Below are 15987 nucleotides of genomic sequence, written 5' to 3'. Positions count from 1 at the left end.
TAAAAAAAAATATGTAGCGTACTGTAGTTGAGAAAATGAAACTCGGGAGGAAAGTGTGTGGTGCTGTTTTGCATTTATGATAAAATAAATATATACAAATTATAAAAATTTTAAAAAAATATACAGTACTGTTTCTACTTCGCAGATTGGGTGGGGATTGGAACATAACACTTGCGATTGTCGAGGAATTACTGTATAGCCATTAATAATACTAATAGTAGACATTAACATTTGTGTCTAATGTTAAGATTTGAAGACCGCTATCATTTTATTTGATTATATCTAATACATCCCTTTTAAAATTTCCAGGGCAATTTGGCTGCTCCTAAGCGTGCTCGTGTCGGTATAAAAGCCCCAGGTATCATTCCTAGGATATCTGTACGCGAGCCCATGCAAACTGGCATCAAAGCTGTTGATAGCTTGGTCCCTATTGGCCGAGGTCAGCGAGAGTTGATCATTGGTGACAGGCAGACTGGGTAAGTTCCGTGTTAGATGCACATTCTGATTCCTGTTAGCACAATTTAATAATGTAGCTTCCTGCCTGTCGATTGATCTCCCTGCAGAATTGTTCAGCAGTCTAAGTGAAGTTCGTTGTTCTACTTCCAGCAAAACTGCCATTGCTATTGACACCATCATCAACCAGAAGCGTTTCAACGAGGGCACTGACGAGTCCAAGAAACTTTACTGTATCTACGTTGCTATTGGCCAGAAAAGATCCACTGTAGCTCAGATTGTCAAGCGACTGACAGATGCCGGTAAATATCTGCACTTCTTTTAAGTACTGCTTTTTGTTATTTTTTATTTTAAAATTTTAAAACAAATGGTGCTTGAGACATTGAAGCTCATTTTTTTTTTCCTCTCTCTCTCTCTCTCTCTTTCACCTCCTAAGATGCTATGAAATATACAATTGTTGTGAGTGCCACAGCCTCTGATGCTGCTCCATTGCAGTATCTGGCTCCTTACTCTGGCTGTGCCATGGGAGAATACTTCAGAGACAATGGATCCCATGCTCTCATCATTTATGATGATCTTTCCAAACAGGTAACTTATACAACCCTTTTTTTTCTTAACTTGTTTTTCATTTCCTTTCAGTGGCTGGCAAAACTGGAAGTTCAGATCTTTGTGTTCTCTAGTTCAATCCTTAATGTACAACACTGAAAAGTTTCCAAGCCTAGTTGAACTCGGATGGAATAATGTCTACAAAAGGGCATTTTCTGTTTTTTACCTCTCCTTAAAGAGGTAAGGGCAGTGACCCCATGACCCTTTAGCCTCTGAGACTGATGGGAAAGGAAGGAGAGAGGAAATTCTTCAAACCAGTGACCTTGGGGATTACTAATGGCACCCGGTGTTGGGTTGTGATAAGGTGGGCAGCTAATTGATTGTACCACCCACATAGGCAAAGGTAAAGTTACCTTCTCGAGTCATACCGACTCATAAGGGCTGGTTTCCATGGCATATATATTCCCCACCTGGACAGGATGCTGATTCGTTGCAGGGTTACTCATTTTTGCCAGCTGAGTGAACTGGAGCAACGTGAAATGAAGTGTTTTGCTCAAGAACACAACGCGTCGCCCAGTCCAGGAATCAAAACCACAATCTTACGATCGTGAGTCCGACACCTTAACCACTAAGTCACATACTTCCACACCACCCCAGGTAGACTATGGAGGCAGGATTTAAACTCGGAACACTCAAGAGAACAGGGACAGAAACCAACATTCTTACAGTTGAATTATCCTGGTTGGGTGGGGGTGTTCTTTTTTTCCAATCCCTGAAAGGATGAAAAGTAAAGGTTGAACTTTGAGCACAGAGACTCGGAATAATGTGAACCATTCTATTCAACAACTCTGTTGGTTTGTTTCATATTATGTCTATAAACTACAAATATTGGTAAGATCAATTAACAATGTTTTGTTTGTTTATTTTTTCAGGCTGTTGCCTACCGTCAGATGTCTCTGTTGCTGCGTCGTCCCCCCGGACGTGAAGCTTATCCTGGTGATGTATTCTACCTTCACTCTAGATTGTTGGAAAGAGCTGCTAAACTGAACCAAGACCATGGTGGTGGCTCCCTCACTGCTCTGCCAGTCATTGAGACCCAGGCTGGTGATGTGTCTGCCTATATTCCAACTAATGTCATCTCTATTACCGATGGACAGATCTTCTTGGAAACTGAATTGTTCTACAAAGGTATCAGACCTGCTATCAATGTAGGTTTGTCTGTGAGTCGTGTCGGCTCTGCTGCTCAGACCAAAGCCATGAAACAGGTGAGGCTTGTTTGCAGACTTTTCATAGCTTATATCTAGGTACAGCTACTCTCATGTTTTAACTCTTTAGCGTTCAGATTATCCTGCCAAATGTAATGGTTATCTGTTCACATTGTTGTGAATTAATCATGCATTGCCTTGCTTCTCTGAGATTTTGATCATGTTATTGAACTAATTAACTGTTGCTTCAATTTGTAAATTTTTGTGCAGGTGGCTGGCTCTATGAAACTCGAGTTGGCTCAGTATCGTGAAGTTGAAGCTTTCGCTCAGTTTGGATCTGATTTAGACCAGTCTACTCAAAACCTTTTGAACAGGGGTGTCAGGTTGACAGAGTTACTCAAACAAGGCCAGTATTGTAAGTAAATCTCAGTTTACAACTTAATATTAGGTTTCAAATCTTCAAATCTCATCACACATTAACATTACATTGTTTTTTTTCCCCCCTTTTCTCTTTCTTTTGTGAAGGTCCTATGGCTATTGAAGAACAGGTTGCAACCATTTATGCTGGTGTGAGAGGTTATTTGGACAAGTTGGAGCCATCTAAGATTACCCTTTTTGAGAGCCAGTTCTCTAAGCATGTGCAAGCTACCCAACAGGAGCTCTTGAAGCAGATCCGTGAAGATGGTCAAATCACACCTGAAAGTGATACCAAATTAAAAGCTGTTGTAACTGATTTCCTTTCTGGCTTCTCTCCTTAAGGGCTGATGGGTTTTTAGGAAAGTGAAATGGAGGAAATTTTGGTTACATCATTAGTTATCATTGGGCTGCCTCATGTTAAAACCTTCGTCTTAGATGTATGTACAGACGTTTATTAATAAATGAAAATAACTTCCGACTGTGATTTGTCTTCCTTGCATCTCACACATCATCTAAATGAAATCTGTTTTCACTTGTTTGTTCATTACCATTATTTAGATCAGTAGTTTTTCAACTGAGGTCCATATAAGATTTTAAAATTTATCTGCAATAAATTGAATATACTTCTACAGTACACAAAATATTTTAATGTTTTTATACTATTATTAATATAAAAGTGTTTTTTTTTATATACTGTGAATTGCTATGGAGATGAAATAGAGTAAAATACAAATCAAAAGGAGTCCATAGACAAAAAATGGTTAAGAATCACTGATTTAGATGAATGTATATTATTGAAGCATTGTTTTACTGGTGGATGTTCTTCCTGTCACCAACCCTGTTGAAACAGACTTTGCCTTTCATCCTGTTTTTCAAGTAAGGAATCTTTTATTCTGCACTTTTTCGACAGCACACAATCCTTGGACAGTTTGTTGAGAGGGGGACAACAAACTTCAATGCTTCTAGCTTGGTACTTTATTCATTCAAAGTGCAGGTGATGTAAGCATTCGTACATTTATACATGTTTGTGTTATGTGGCAAGCTGAGACTACAGTAGAAGTTTTACCTAAAGTGCCATGCAGTGGGACTGAACCTAAAACCACATTCTGAGCCATGTACATTTACAATACCGTATATACTTGTAAATAAGTACCAACAACTTTGCAAAGTGGACTAGGGACATTGTATATCATGGCACGAATATTAGAGATTGTTGTGTCTTCATTAGTTATACACAATCTTTATGTATGACATGCCCAAACAAACAGTTACTTAAGCAGAATTCAATCCTACAACGAAACAAACATGCTTGTGATAGACATCTGTGTACCATACCTAATGTACATACATCATTGGAAGGCATGAGACTGTGGTTTTTTGCCTGAGAAAATCTTTTCATAGATGTAATTTTAAGAAAATTTGGGAGACAAACATCATCTCAGTTATGATTTATATATCAACCTTCTTGGGCTTCTGATGTTCAGTCTGCTTCTATACAGTGTCAGCACATGTGCGCACTCAATAAACTCTGGAGAGTGGTTGTCATTAGGAAGGTCATCCAGTCATAGAGACCATGCCAAAAAAGACAACTGGAGCCTGTTGTAGCTCATCAAATCATCCAACACATGCCAGCATGGAAAATGGATGTTAAATGATGTTGATGACATGGCTTGGAAGATATGTTCTCTCAGGTAAAAACCACATACCTTTCAGTGGTATAAATATATGGTATGGTACACTGATGGCTATTTTAATTTCATGCTGTTTCAGTTGCAGATACTGACTTTCAGACATGCTTATCAATTTACAAATACACACCTTCCAAATGTGTAAAATAGATTTGTTCTTTATCAGCCAGCTGTAATGCAGATGACAGTATTTTTTCTTTTCTTTTTTTTTCCTATCATTGGGCTGTGGCTATATTGGGACATCACCTTCACGAATTTTTAGTCAGATGAATTGACCCTTGTACCTTTTTTTTTTTTTTTTTTTTTTTTTTCCCCCCTTTCTTTTGAGTCTCATACTTATTCTATCGGTCTCTTTTGCTGAACCTTCTTGTCACGGACATAAACACACCAACACTGGTTGTCAAGAAGCGGTGGCAGGAGACAGGCACAAAAACACACATTTATATACATACACAGTGGAGGCGCAATTGCCCAGTGGTTAGGGCAGCGGACTCGAGGTCATAGGATCGTGGTTTCGATCCCCAGACCGGGCGTTGTGAGTGTTTATTGAGTGAAACCACCTAAAGCTCCACGAGGCTCCGGAAGGGGATGGTGGCGAACCCTGCTGTACTCTTTTGCCACAACTTTCTCTCACTCTTCCTGTTTCTATTGTGCCTGTAATTCAAAGGGGCCAGCCGTGTCATGCTGAATACCCCCGAGAACTATGTTATGGGTACATGTGTCTGTGGAGTGCTCAGCCACTTGCACGTTAATTTCATGAGCAGGCTGTTCTGTTGATTGGATCAACTGGAACCCTCGACGTCGTACCAACATATACATACACTTACATGACAGGCTTCTTTCAGTTTCCATCTACTTTGTCAGAACACACTTGCCCAAAGTGCCATCCACTGGGACTGAACTCAAAATCATGTGGTTGGGATGCAAGCTTATTACCACACAGTCCGGTAACATTATTTGAAATAACAACTGGAATAACTCAATCCAACAACATAGTCTTCAGTGATGATATATATTTTATGATTTTTCTAGTTTATCAAACCAATTCTTTATATAGGTGTTAGTATCATCCATGTCTGAGAGAATATTCAGTAAAAAATCTTCAAATAATTCCGGCCATATCCGAGACACTTCACTTCGTTTCTTCTCTGCATGTAACACATTCCTTACAATTTCAGACACGTACTCTTTGGCTAGTTTCTTGCAGATCTTTGACTTCTGAGTAAAGAAAAAATATATACGATGTTATATATATAATAACTTATTTACATCATCATCATAATCATTTAACGTCCGCTTTCCATGCTAGCATGGGTTGGACGATTTATGACTACACCAGGCTCCAAATCAGATAGCCATCTGGTTTCACCAGTCCTCAGTCAAATCGTCCGGCCCATGCTAGCATGGAAAGCAGACGTTTGATGATGATGATGATGTTAATATTTTTTTATTATATACATGGATGTTTTCTTTTTCTTGTCTCAGCCATTAGATTGTGGCACTGCCTTGCTTTTTAATTGAATGAATTGGGCCCCAGTATTCTGTTAGAAGAGTGGTATTTATTCTATTTGTCTTTTGCCGAAACATTAAGTTACAGGGATGTAAACACATCAGCACTGGTTGTCAAGCAGCGTTGGGGATCAGACAGGCACATGCCCCCTTTTCTTTTTCTTTTTTTTTTTTTTTTTTTTGCTGAGCTTGGAGAAAGGTTCAATCCCCTTAGCCTTTGTTGGTTCACCCAAGACTGGTGAGATTTTGACACTTTAATGTTTCATTTATACCAGTGCAGGTCAATATCTTCAGGAAGAAGATTTTAGCTGGATGGATGTTTTGGGGAAGTAGGATTAGGTATAGTGACTAAAGGGGTTGGATGAGTGGAGGCAACAAGAGGTGGAAGGAGAACTGGGTGAGGGGTACCTGAGAAGAAGAGGCATAAGACCAGCTAGCTTCAAGGAACAGATACCGTTTGACTAGTTTCAACAGAAAAGACTGAGATGCGACAGCATGTCTAAGTCAGAAGTTGGAGTGCATCTGTAAATGATTAAATGCCTCTTCATCTTGACAATGCCTGATAGTTGTAAATAAGTGTCACTGTTATACAAGAGGTGCCATTTCCAATCTTCTATGAAAACATTCAGTCATGGGGAAATATTACCTTGGATGATGATGATGAAGCACGAAGAGCATCCAGTTGTAGAAAACCTGCTTACACAGATGCTGTATGACCTATGCAAATATGGGGAAAGTGAATGTTAAGACAGTGCTTTTGAAGGTCCAGCCTTGTTACACAGTTGTGCTGATTCCAGCTAAGGATCACATTAAGGGTGGTAAAAGTATCCATGGAATACTCAGTTACTTTGATATTAATTCAATGAGCAGGGACCCAATGTTGATCAAACAACTGAACCCTCACTGTCAAAACTAACCTAGTTCCATTTATTTGTCAGTTGCTGTGATTGACTTTACCAATAGAGGCTTTAACCCCTTCATTACTGTATTTATTTTGAGGTGCTCTGTGTTTCTTTCAATTACTTTAAATATAACAAAGAATTTAGTGAAACAACTTAGTCATCATTCAGTTAGTGTTAGGAACATAAAATAAGAACCAGTTGCATACTGGAGTTGATATAAACAACTTATGCCCTTCTTCTGAAATTGTTGGCCTTGTGCAAAAATTTGAAGCCACATTTATGGAGTCTGTGGTATTTATGAGACCCCCAGCAATAAATCAACTACAGTTCGAGAGATTATCTCTAATCTATGATGAGGGAAAGACATAACTGATTTCACATGATCACGTGATTGACCAGACTATAAAATGTTAATCTTTGCAGGTCACAATGCACCATCACATCATTTTTAGCTTTTGAATGATGCCACCCCTCAGGCCAGGCAAGCAGGCCAACATTACCCACAATCAAAAGGAGGACTGAGCAACATAAAATTGTTTTGCTGAAGAACACAACACGCAGCCAGTCTGGGAATTGAAACCATGAACATGAGAGCAACACGCCTAACCACTAGGCCATGCACCTTCACATAACTGATTTAATTAATCTAAATTAGTTCTATTTTTATCAAATGATTTTTTTAAAAAAAGCATTATGTTTAATGTAATATCTATATTGTCTGTCAACTACACAGTGAAAGCATGTGGCCTGATGGATACAGTGTTTCTGATCCTAAGTTTGTGGGTTCAATCCATGGACCAGTCAAAGCCGTTCATTTCACGTTACTCCAGTCTACTTGGCTGTAAATAAGTAGGAGTCAGTTGCTAGTGAAGCTGTTACATCTTGGATATTGCTCTGATTCAAGGATGAGGGTGCCTAAGTCTACTCACGATTACACAAACACTTGAAACAAAAGCATGATACACATTGCTAAGCAATATCCACTTGCAAGTAACAGCTAGCTGTATCTTTATCAACCACATCATTAACCTTCTTGTCTTCTTTAATAAGCTTACCTGTTGCCGAGATGAGCCAGGGTAAACCAATATAGAACGCCCAGCTAATTCCTCTTGACTTTTATCAAAGAATTTAGTGTCAGTTGCTTTTTTGTTTCTCTCTTCTAAAGTTGCTAAAATTTGCTTTTTCCTGGATAAGAAAAAAAAAGTCATTTGATGGTGATTCATTAGAGCCAAGCAAGTTTCTATAACCGGGCAGCAGATCAAAGATTAGGAAGGCTATTTGAGAGTCCCATGCTGTTGGTATGATGTCTATCTTTTCTCTCTTATATTATTGTTTTAGTACTCACAGAGGCAATGACAAATGACTGAGACCTTCGGCAACATACCATACTGGAGTATAAGACCCATCAAGCCAAGTGAAATCATGGTCATGGCATATACTGGAGTCATACAACTGACACCTGTGCCAGTGGCATGTGAAAGCCCCCCATTATACTCTCAGAGTGGTTGGTGTTAGGAAGGGCATCTAGCCATAGAAACGATACCAAATCAGACTGGAGTCTGTGCAGCCCCTCAGCTGGTCAAACCGTCCAACCCATGCCAGCATGGACAATGGATGTTAAATGATGATAATGAGGTTTACATATGGTCCAACCCAAGCCAGCATGGAACATGGTCATTAAATCATGATGATGATGCAGGTGTTGGAAGTGGCTGTCTTTAACCCTTTGGTATATAATCCAGATATTTACAACCCACATATTCTACCTGTTTTATTTTAAAACCAACCCAATCCAACCTTTCACTCCTACCCGACAATGTCATTCTAAAATAGACAAACACACCATTGAAATCTTGAAGCTACAACATAATGTGTGATTAATTCAAAACAACGTGAATAAATAAGCAATGCATTTCACAAAGAAATCTGAATGTTAAAGGGTTAAAATAGAGACTGAGGCAGATCTCCTAGGGACACAACAAAGTAACTATGGTCCGAGTTCAGCCATTTGTGTGTGTAAAGAGTTAAATATTTCAAAGTTAATAAGAACAGAATTAAAATTGGAAAGAGATAAATGTTGAGAACTTACTTTGTTTCACTGACCAAAGTGATGAGTTGAGCTGAAGTCAGATACGTGGTCATCAGGTGTGAGAAAGTACCAAATAAATGTTCTGCATGGACAATATCAGTTGCTGTCACCTGTTGATAGTCATTATAGAATTAATGAGAACAATGTCACCAGTTGATGGTCGTTATACTGTTATTATAGACAATGTCACCTGTTGATGGTTATTCTAGAGGCTACCACTGGTTAAAGTTGAACACTTATCTGCACAACCCTGCATATTTGTTTTTGTAGAGTATTGGCAGTTACTTTTGCTTGCAAATTTTCCCTCTCCACCTCATGTATGTTGTCCTAAAGAAAGGTCCCTGCTTTAAGGCACATACAGTGTGGCACCACTGAAGTCTTAAGCATTGCTGTTGGAAACAAAAAGGACTAAAACAGATACCACAAGGCATCCAGTCTATCCCTATGCCACCCCAACCCCAACAGTCCATTTCCACCACTACCATCCTCGATTGATACTTCTGTTATTTGACCCAAAAAGGATGACCTTGGGTGTTGAGATCCAAACTTAAGGAGCAGAGAGTTGGACCAAATATAGCAAGGTATTTTATCAAATATTCTAATGACTCTACATTCTTCAACTATTGAAGGTCATTGCTAATTAAAATAGACAATATTACCTTTTGCAAGAATTGTCTTTAAGCCCACTTTCCCTGTTAAAACAAGGGATTAAGCTTGCAGGCTCCATAGCATCATAATTGCATTTCTGAGATGATGTTTTTTTTTTCTTTTTTCTTATAGTATAGCATTCTGTTTTCAGTAATATGATTTTTTTCAATGATAGTAAACAGTTCCTTGTTAAATACCATGTCTAATACCCTCTCTAATAAGCATTCAATATATTTCATTTTGAAAAAAACAAAAAGATTTTTTCAGTTTCATTCTATTTCCAAGTCTGAGACAGTCACCAGCTAAAGTGAATTTTTGTTGAATTTGTTCCATTATTTTTACATTGCTGGTGCCATGTAAAAAGCACTGATGATTGTGCTACATAAAATGCACTAGTACTGGTGTCACGTAAAAAGCACTGGTGATGGTGCCACATAAAAAGCACCCAGTACACTCTGTAAAGTGGTTTGTGCTAGGAAGGGCAGCCAGCTGTAGAAACCCAGCCTAAACAGACTATGAAACTTGGTGTATCACCTGGCCTTGCTAGCTTCTGTCAAACTGTCTAACCCAGGGGTTTTCAAACTTTTTGACTTGCGGACCCCTTTATATTTCAGGCTTTACCTTAGGGACCCCCTTATAAATGCTTATGAAATTTATACATAAATATTTGCTTAAAATAACATATATTTTTACATTTATTTATTTAACAGTATTTAACTAATAGGTTTATTGTCAATTAAAAGATTTCGATTAAAAAACATATATAAAATCAAATTGCCCATAAAAAGTATTTGCTGTCCATGGACCCCCTGTCTTGCCCTTGCGGGCCCCCTGTGGTCCGCGGACCACAGTCTGAAAACCCCTGGTCTAACCCATGCCAGCATGGAAAACAGATGTTAAATAATGATGATGGTGGTGGTGATTTTCTGGATACTTAAACTGCAAATTTCCATATTTTCCAAAAAGATTACTAAAACTGCAAATTTCCATATTTAAAGATTAAAATTAAAGTAGAGAAATTGAAGTTCTTACCTCTTTATTGTTGATTGTCTTGAGAGAAAAATGAGCAAGTCGGAATAATAAATAATATCGCCACAAAGAGAACTTGGTGACTGGGTTTACTTCATCAATGACTATGTGGTCAAGTCTTCGGACTGTTGCCAAAGCATTCAGTTGTGTGAGACTGTGAATGTTGCAGGCATTCAATACTAAACACTATAGGTAGGAAGTTGAAAACTTGGTTGTGAGAGTTAGCAATGGAGAATTAGTAAAGTGGTAGATTCCATTGGAAAATATGGATATGATATTCTGCATTGGCAAGAATATGAATCACTGAAACAGGGGAATATATTTTATGCTATGAGGAAGAAGGAAAAATCTGACATTTCAAGCAGATATCTTCATTGAAGGGAAATGAAATGATATGTTAAATGGTGATGAAAGATAAATAAAGTGAGAGAGAAGGAGGGGAGAGACAGATAGATGGAGGGAGAAGAAGAAATAGAGAAGACAAAGGGGGAGGTGAGGGAGAAGGAAGAGATAAGTTAGTGAGAAATAGAAAAACTGATGAGAGCAAGAAGACAAGGTAGGCCCATAAATTTAGAAAACATTGTAAGAAGGGAGGGAGATAGAAATGCTGTTTACAGATAAAGACACATACATTCAAGGATGCATCCATCAATGCATACCTGCATGGACATTAAGATGATGATAATGTTAAGCAGCTTGCATTTCAGTTGAAAGTATGGCTGAACAGTTGATCTTGATTGTGTGGAAGCCAAAGTTTACAGCAAGATCCTGATCATTTGAATATGAAACAATAATAGTGGCCAGTGGCACGTGAAAAGACATTCGGGCGAGGTCGTTGCCAGTGCCGATGGACTGGCTCCTGTGCAGGTGGCACGTAAAATATACCATTTCGAGCGTGGCCATCGCCAGTACCGCCTGACTGACCTTCGTGCTGGTGGCACGTAAAAGCACCCACTACACTCTCGGAGTGGTTGGCGTTAGGAAGGGCATCCAACTGTAGAAACTCTGCCAAATTAGATTGGAGCCTGGTGTTGCTTCCTGGTCCACCAGTCCTCAGTCAAATCGTCCAACCTATGCTAGCATGGAAAGCGGACGTTAAACGACAATGATGATGATGAATAGTATTTTTTCCCCCACATCACTCACAAGCATTGACTGAAGGGAGTATGAATGATTTACATTAAAATGAAAATGTTGTGAGCCCAGATAAAGCTGCTTGAGAACATAGGCATTACCCAGGCTTCTCTTGAATTCCCCCCAACATTGTCTATGACAGTACAGATTGATCCAAGAAATAATTAAGCATAAACTTACCACAAGACCAGGAAATCTAGATTTGAGTTTGGGCAAATGTTTAACAATCTCATCAAAATCAATGAAATTGAAGAGAATGGTAGTAACACTTCCAGCAGTTGGAATGCCATAAGTCCTATCAAGAGCTTCCAGAGAACCAATTCCATACATGGCTAAAGAATTGTCATCAAGTTCAGCAAGGTTGTTTAAATCACATTCATCGTTTTCAATATTACTGGGAGATCTGAAAGCAATTAAATATAAATAAATATAAGATTTTTAATTTGTAGGAATGAAAAAAATAAACCAAAAAACCTTTTAAATAAAACTAAAAATTAATATTTTTCTCAGGTGCATTTTGATGTATGTGAAGTGAAATAACTACAACCTGGAGTTGAAACCAGCTTGCCAGAATCTCACATCTATCTAGTCACACTGAGTCTTATCTATCCACTCAATAACTACAAACTGTCTTTCTTTCCAGTCTATATCTACATACTGTGTTAAATTCCACCAAGTTTGACTTCGTCTTTCATCCTTTCGGGGTCGATAAATTAAGTACCAGTTGTGTACTGAGGTTGATCTAATCGACTGGCCCCTTCCCCCAAAATTTAGGGCCTTGTGCCTAGAGTAGAAAAGAACATCTACATACAGTGTCTAACCAGCCAGCATCTATACACACTATCCACTCAATATCTACACACTGTCTATCTAACCAGTCAACATCTACACACTGTGTCCACCTATCCAGTCAACATTTACACACTGTGTCTCTTTATTCTATCAAAATCTGGACACCGAGTCTAGATATCCAGTTATATATCAGTTACCCCAAACATTTGAGACCAAAATGTTTACCTAAAAATAAATGTTTGTTTTGTTGACTTCAACTGTTCATTGTGTGTCTTGGAACCAGAGTTCTTTTGTATTTCACTTTCCTGTTGTTCATCACTCAGATTAGGTGTACTAGGTACATCTGTTGATGCACTAGGTACATCTATTGACGTACTTGTTACATCTGTTGCTGTACTTGGTACATCTGTTGCTGTACTTGGTACATCTGATTGCGCACTGTGGCTACCTGCAGGATATTTCAGCAACTTTTCGAGTCTGAAGAAATTTTAAATTCATTAACAATTTGGTATAAACATTATGAATATTATTAACATTACCAACTTTCTAAACACACTCAGCATTTTCAACATTATTGACTTTCTAAACATTATCAGTATTATTTACTTAAACGAATACTATTAACATTATTCAACATTATTGTTGATAGTATATTACTATTTATAAAGTCAATATCACTAACAATGGCAATCAAAACTAACAGTTCAATCAATTTCATTACCTATTAGTACTGTGAACATTATTGACTTTATCAACATTATAAGGTACTAGTCAAATACTTAAGTTGATTTAATCAACTAATTTATTTAATCACATATTATTTTGTAACTTCAAAATTTAAATGATGTGGCTATATATTTTTTAAATGACATTGTATGGTAGGTGTAAGAGGTTGGATACAGACAGTTTTAACATAAAACAGGTGGAATATTTGGGCTGGATATGGCCGGATTAAATGCTGAAGGGTTAAGCCATTTAATTTCTAAGGAAACATACTTTCCTGATATATGAAAAACATCATCGAATATTGTGGTGACATCTTTATTCTGAGGGATTCCAGTGTCATTTGGTCGTCTGGTATTGGGGTAAGAACCAACATGTGAAGTATACAGCTCAGGTATTTTACCAGTTTTACCAACATGGGACATCAAACTTCCTTGTATAACATCCCATTGTTTCTTAGCATTGTTAATGGCAACTCGGCGCTTTTCCTACAGATAGAACATAAAATAACGGTAACAAGATTAACAGTTGTCAGTTTTATTGTGGAGTAGAGTAGTGGATATGTGTGTGTGTCTTGTGAAAAAGTTGTGTGTGTTGTAGTAGAATGGCACACGTGTGTACATGTACCTTGTAATAGAGTAGTCTGAGTGTGTTGTAGAATGGTGTATGTGTTGTGATAGTATGTGTGTGTGTGTGTGCTGTAGTAGATAGGTATAGTGGTCTACGTGTTGTACTAGAGTGGTTAGTGCGTGTTGTAGTAGAGTAGTAGTGGTGATAGTTGTAATGATGATGATGGTGATTGCAAAGACAAAGCTCGCTTCTACCAAGGTACCACCACCATCAACACTTTCCACATCCACCCAACGCCTCTCACCTCCACCCAATGCCTCCTGCCACCCACCTTCACCCAATTCCTCCTGCTTCCCACCTCCACCCAAGGCTTCCCACCCTCACCCAAAGCCTCCCATCTCCAACCACCATTAATGTTGATTTCAAATTTTAGCACAAGGCCAGCAATTTCAGGGAAGTGTGTAAGTCAATTACATTGACCTCAGTATTCAACTGGTATTATTTTATCAACCCCCACCACCTCCACCACCACCAAAAAGGATGAAAGCAAAAGTCAAGCTCGGCAGAATTTGAACTCAGAATGTGAAAACAGACAAAATTCTTATTTCTTTATTGCCCACAAGGGGCTAAACATAGAGGGGACAAACAAGGACAGACAAAGGGATTTAAGTCGATTACATCGACCCCAGTGCATAACTGGTACTTAATTTATCGACCCCCGAAAGGATGAAAGGTAAAAAACGATCTCGGTGGAACTTGAACTGAGAACATAACGGCAGACGAAATACCGCTAAGCATTTCGCCCGGTGTGCTAATGTTTCTGCCAGCTCGCCACCTGTATGTTAACGATTCTGCTCGCTTGCTGCCTTGACCACCTACCTTTAATGTTGCTATCTTCCTCATCTCCCTTTTCCGTTCTTCCTCTTTACGTGCCGCAACCAATGCCATTCGTCTCTCGTCTTCCTGAGAAAACAACAACAACAACAGCTTTATTAATTTCGGTATCCTTTTTCTCTTTTTCACTTGTTTCGGTCATTCAACTGCAGTCATGCTGGAACACTTCCTTAAACACATGCATTGGTTCAATTCCACTCCTTTATTATTAGTCAATTGGTGAAATATCTAACTAATTCATCGATTGTTTACTCTTTTACTTGTTTCAGTCATTTGACTGTGGCCATGCTGGAGCACCGCCATTAGTCGAGCAAATCGACCCCAGGACTTATTCTTTGGAAGCCTAGTACTTATTCTATCAGTCTCTTTTACCGAAATGCTAAGTTACGGGGACGTAAACACACAACCATAGGATGTTAAGCGATGGTGGGGGGACAAACACAGACATACATATATATATATATATATCTGTGTTTGTCCCCCCACCATCTCCATATACTCTCCATATACCAAGTCTGTTTTAACAAATATTAGGCAGTAATCATCAACAGATGTACAGCTACGTGTATTACATGTATCAAGTATCAGATATGAATTACAGATGAAATAAACAAGTATTACATCATTCTTGAGTGCCATGAAAGTCTCAGGCTACCAAACATCTCACTAAACCATTTCCAATTCACTCATTCCTCTTCCTCCTCCTCTTATCAACTTTCTTGTCCCCACACTTCCTCCCTTGACCTACACTAATCAAGACACCCTGTTCTTTCTTTCCAAAAACTCCCAGAAGATTTCTGGAATTCCCTCCCTGCTCACATATTTCCTGCAGGTGTTGAATTACAAAGACTCGAGACAAACATTAAGGTATCAGTCTCACTAGTCTAGGAAGGTTTGAGAATGCTGTGGGTACCTTGTAGTTACTGGCCCTTCCTTCAGACCCACGATGTTAACACATGTGCATTCACACACACACACACACACACACACTCCTACTCTTACACAGATGTACACACACAAGCACATACTCTTGTATACACACAAACACATTACACTCAATGATACATATACAAACACACACTCACACACATGCATTCATACTCTCACATACACTTACATCACACATACACAAGCACACACTCACACTCAAACACAGGTACACTCACATAAATACACACACACACACACACACGTACTGACACTCTCTCTGTCTCTCACACACACAACACTCAAATACATACACACTTACGTATATAAGTGTGTGTGTATTTACACAGAAATACACACACACACACACTCAATAGAACACAAACACATGCACTCTCTCACACAAACACATGCACTCTCTCTCTCTCTCTCTCTCTCACACACACACACACACACACACA

The 15987-nt window shown here is 38.7% G+C and overlaps 2 protein-coding genes across 2 annotated transcripts in view; one reads left to right on the top strand and one right to left on the bottom strand.

The window, feature by feature from the left end:
* Positions 1–3099, top strand: part of LOC106878498 (ATP synthase subunit alpha, mitochondrial) — a 9164-nt gene extending 6065 nt beyond the window's left edge. Inside the window, exons 5-10 of the mRNA XM_014927726.2 lie at positions 310–476; positions 607–755; positions 890–1041; positions 1932–2264; positions 2475–2619; positions 2730–3099. Coding sequence (XP_014783212.1) covers positions 310–476; positions 607–755; positions 890–1041; positions 1932–2264; positions 2475–2619; positions 2730–2962 — 1179 coding nt within the window. The 3' untranslated portion in view covers positions 2963–3099. The remainder of the gene's footprint in view (positions 1–309; positions 477–606; positions 756–889; positions 1042–1931; positions 2265–2474; positions 2620–2729) is intronic.
* A 2208-nt stretch (positions 3100–5307) lies between these two features.
* The window catches only part of LOC106878404 (leucine-rich repeat-containing protein 49), a 23191-nt gene continuing 12511 nt past the window's right edge, over positions 5308–15987 (bottom strand). The window contains exons 10-17 of the mRNA XM_052973414.1: positions 14585–14668; positions 13409–13623; positions 12638–12889; positions 11801–12023; positions 10490–10672; positions 8810–8919; positions 7776–7905; positions 5308–5527 (exon numbers count right to left, since the gene is read on the bottom strand). Of these exons, the coding sequence (XP_052829374.1) occupies positions 5327–5527; positions 7776–7905; positions 8810–8919; positions 10490–10672; positions 11801–12023; positions 12638–12889; positions 13409–13623; positions 14585–14668 (1398 nt within the window). The 3' untranslated portion in view covers positions 5308–5326. The remainder of the gene's footprint in view (positions 5528–7775; positions 7906–8809; positions 8920–10489; positions 10673–11800; positions 12024–12637; positions 12890–13408; positions 13624–14584; positions 14669–15987) is intronic.

This window comes from Octopus bimaculoides, chromosome 15 (assembly GCF_001194135.2).
Source record: "Octopus bimaculoides isolate UCB-OBI-ISO-001 chromosome 15, ASM119413v2, whole genome shotgun sequence".
Classification (NCBI taxonomy): Eukaryota; Metazoa; Mollusca; class Cephalopoda; order Octopoda; family Octopodidae; genus Octopus; species Octopus bimaculoides.
Note: the sequence above shows the minus strand (reverse complement) of the source record. Positions and strands in the feature narration are given on the sequence as shown.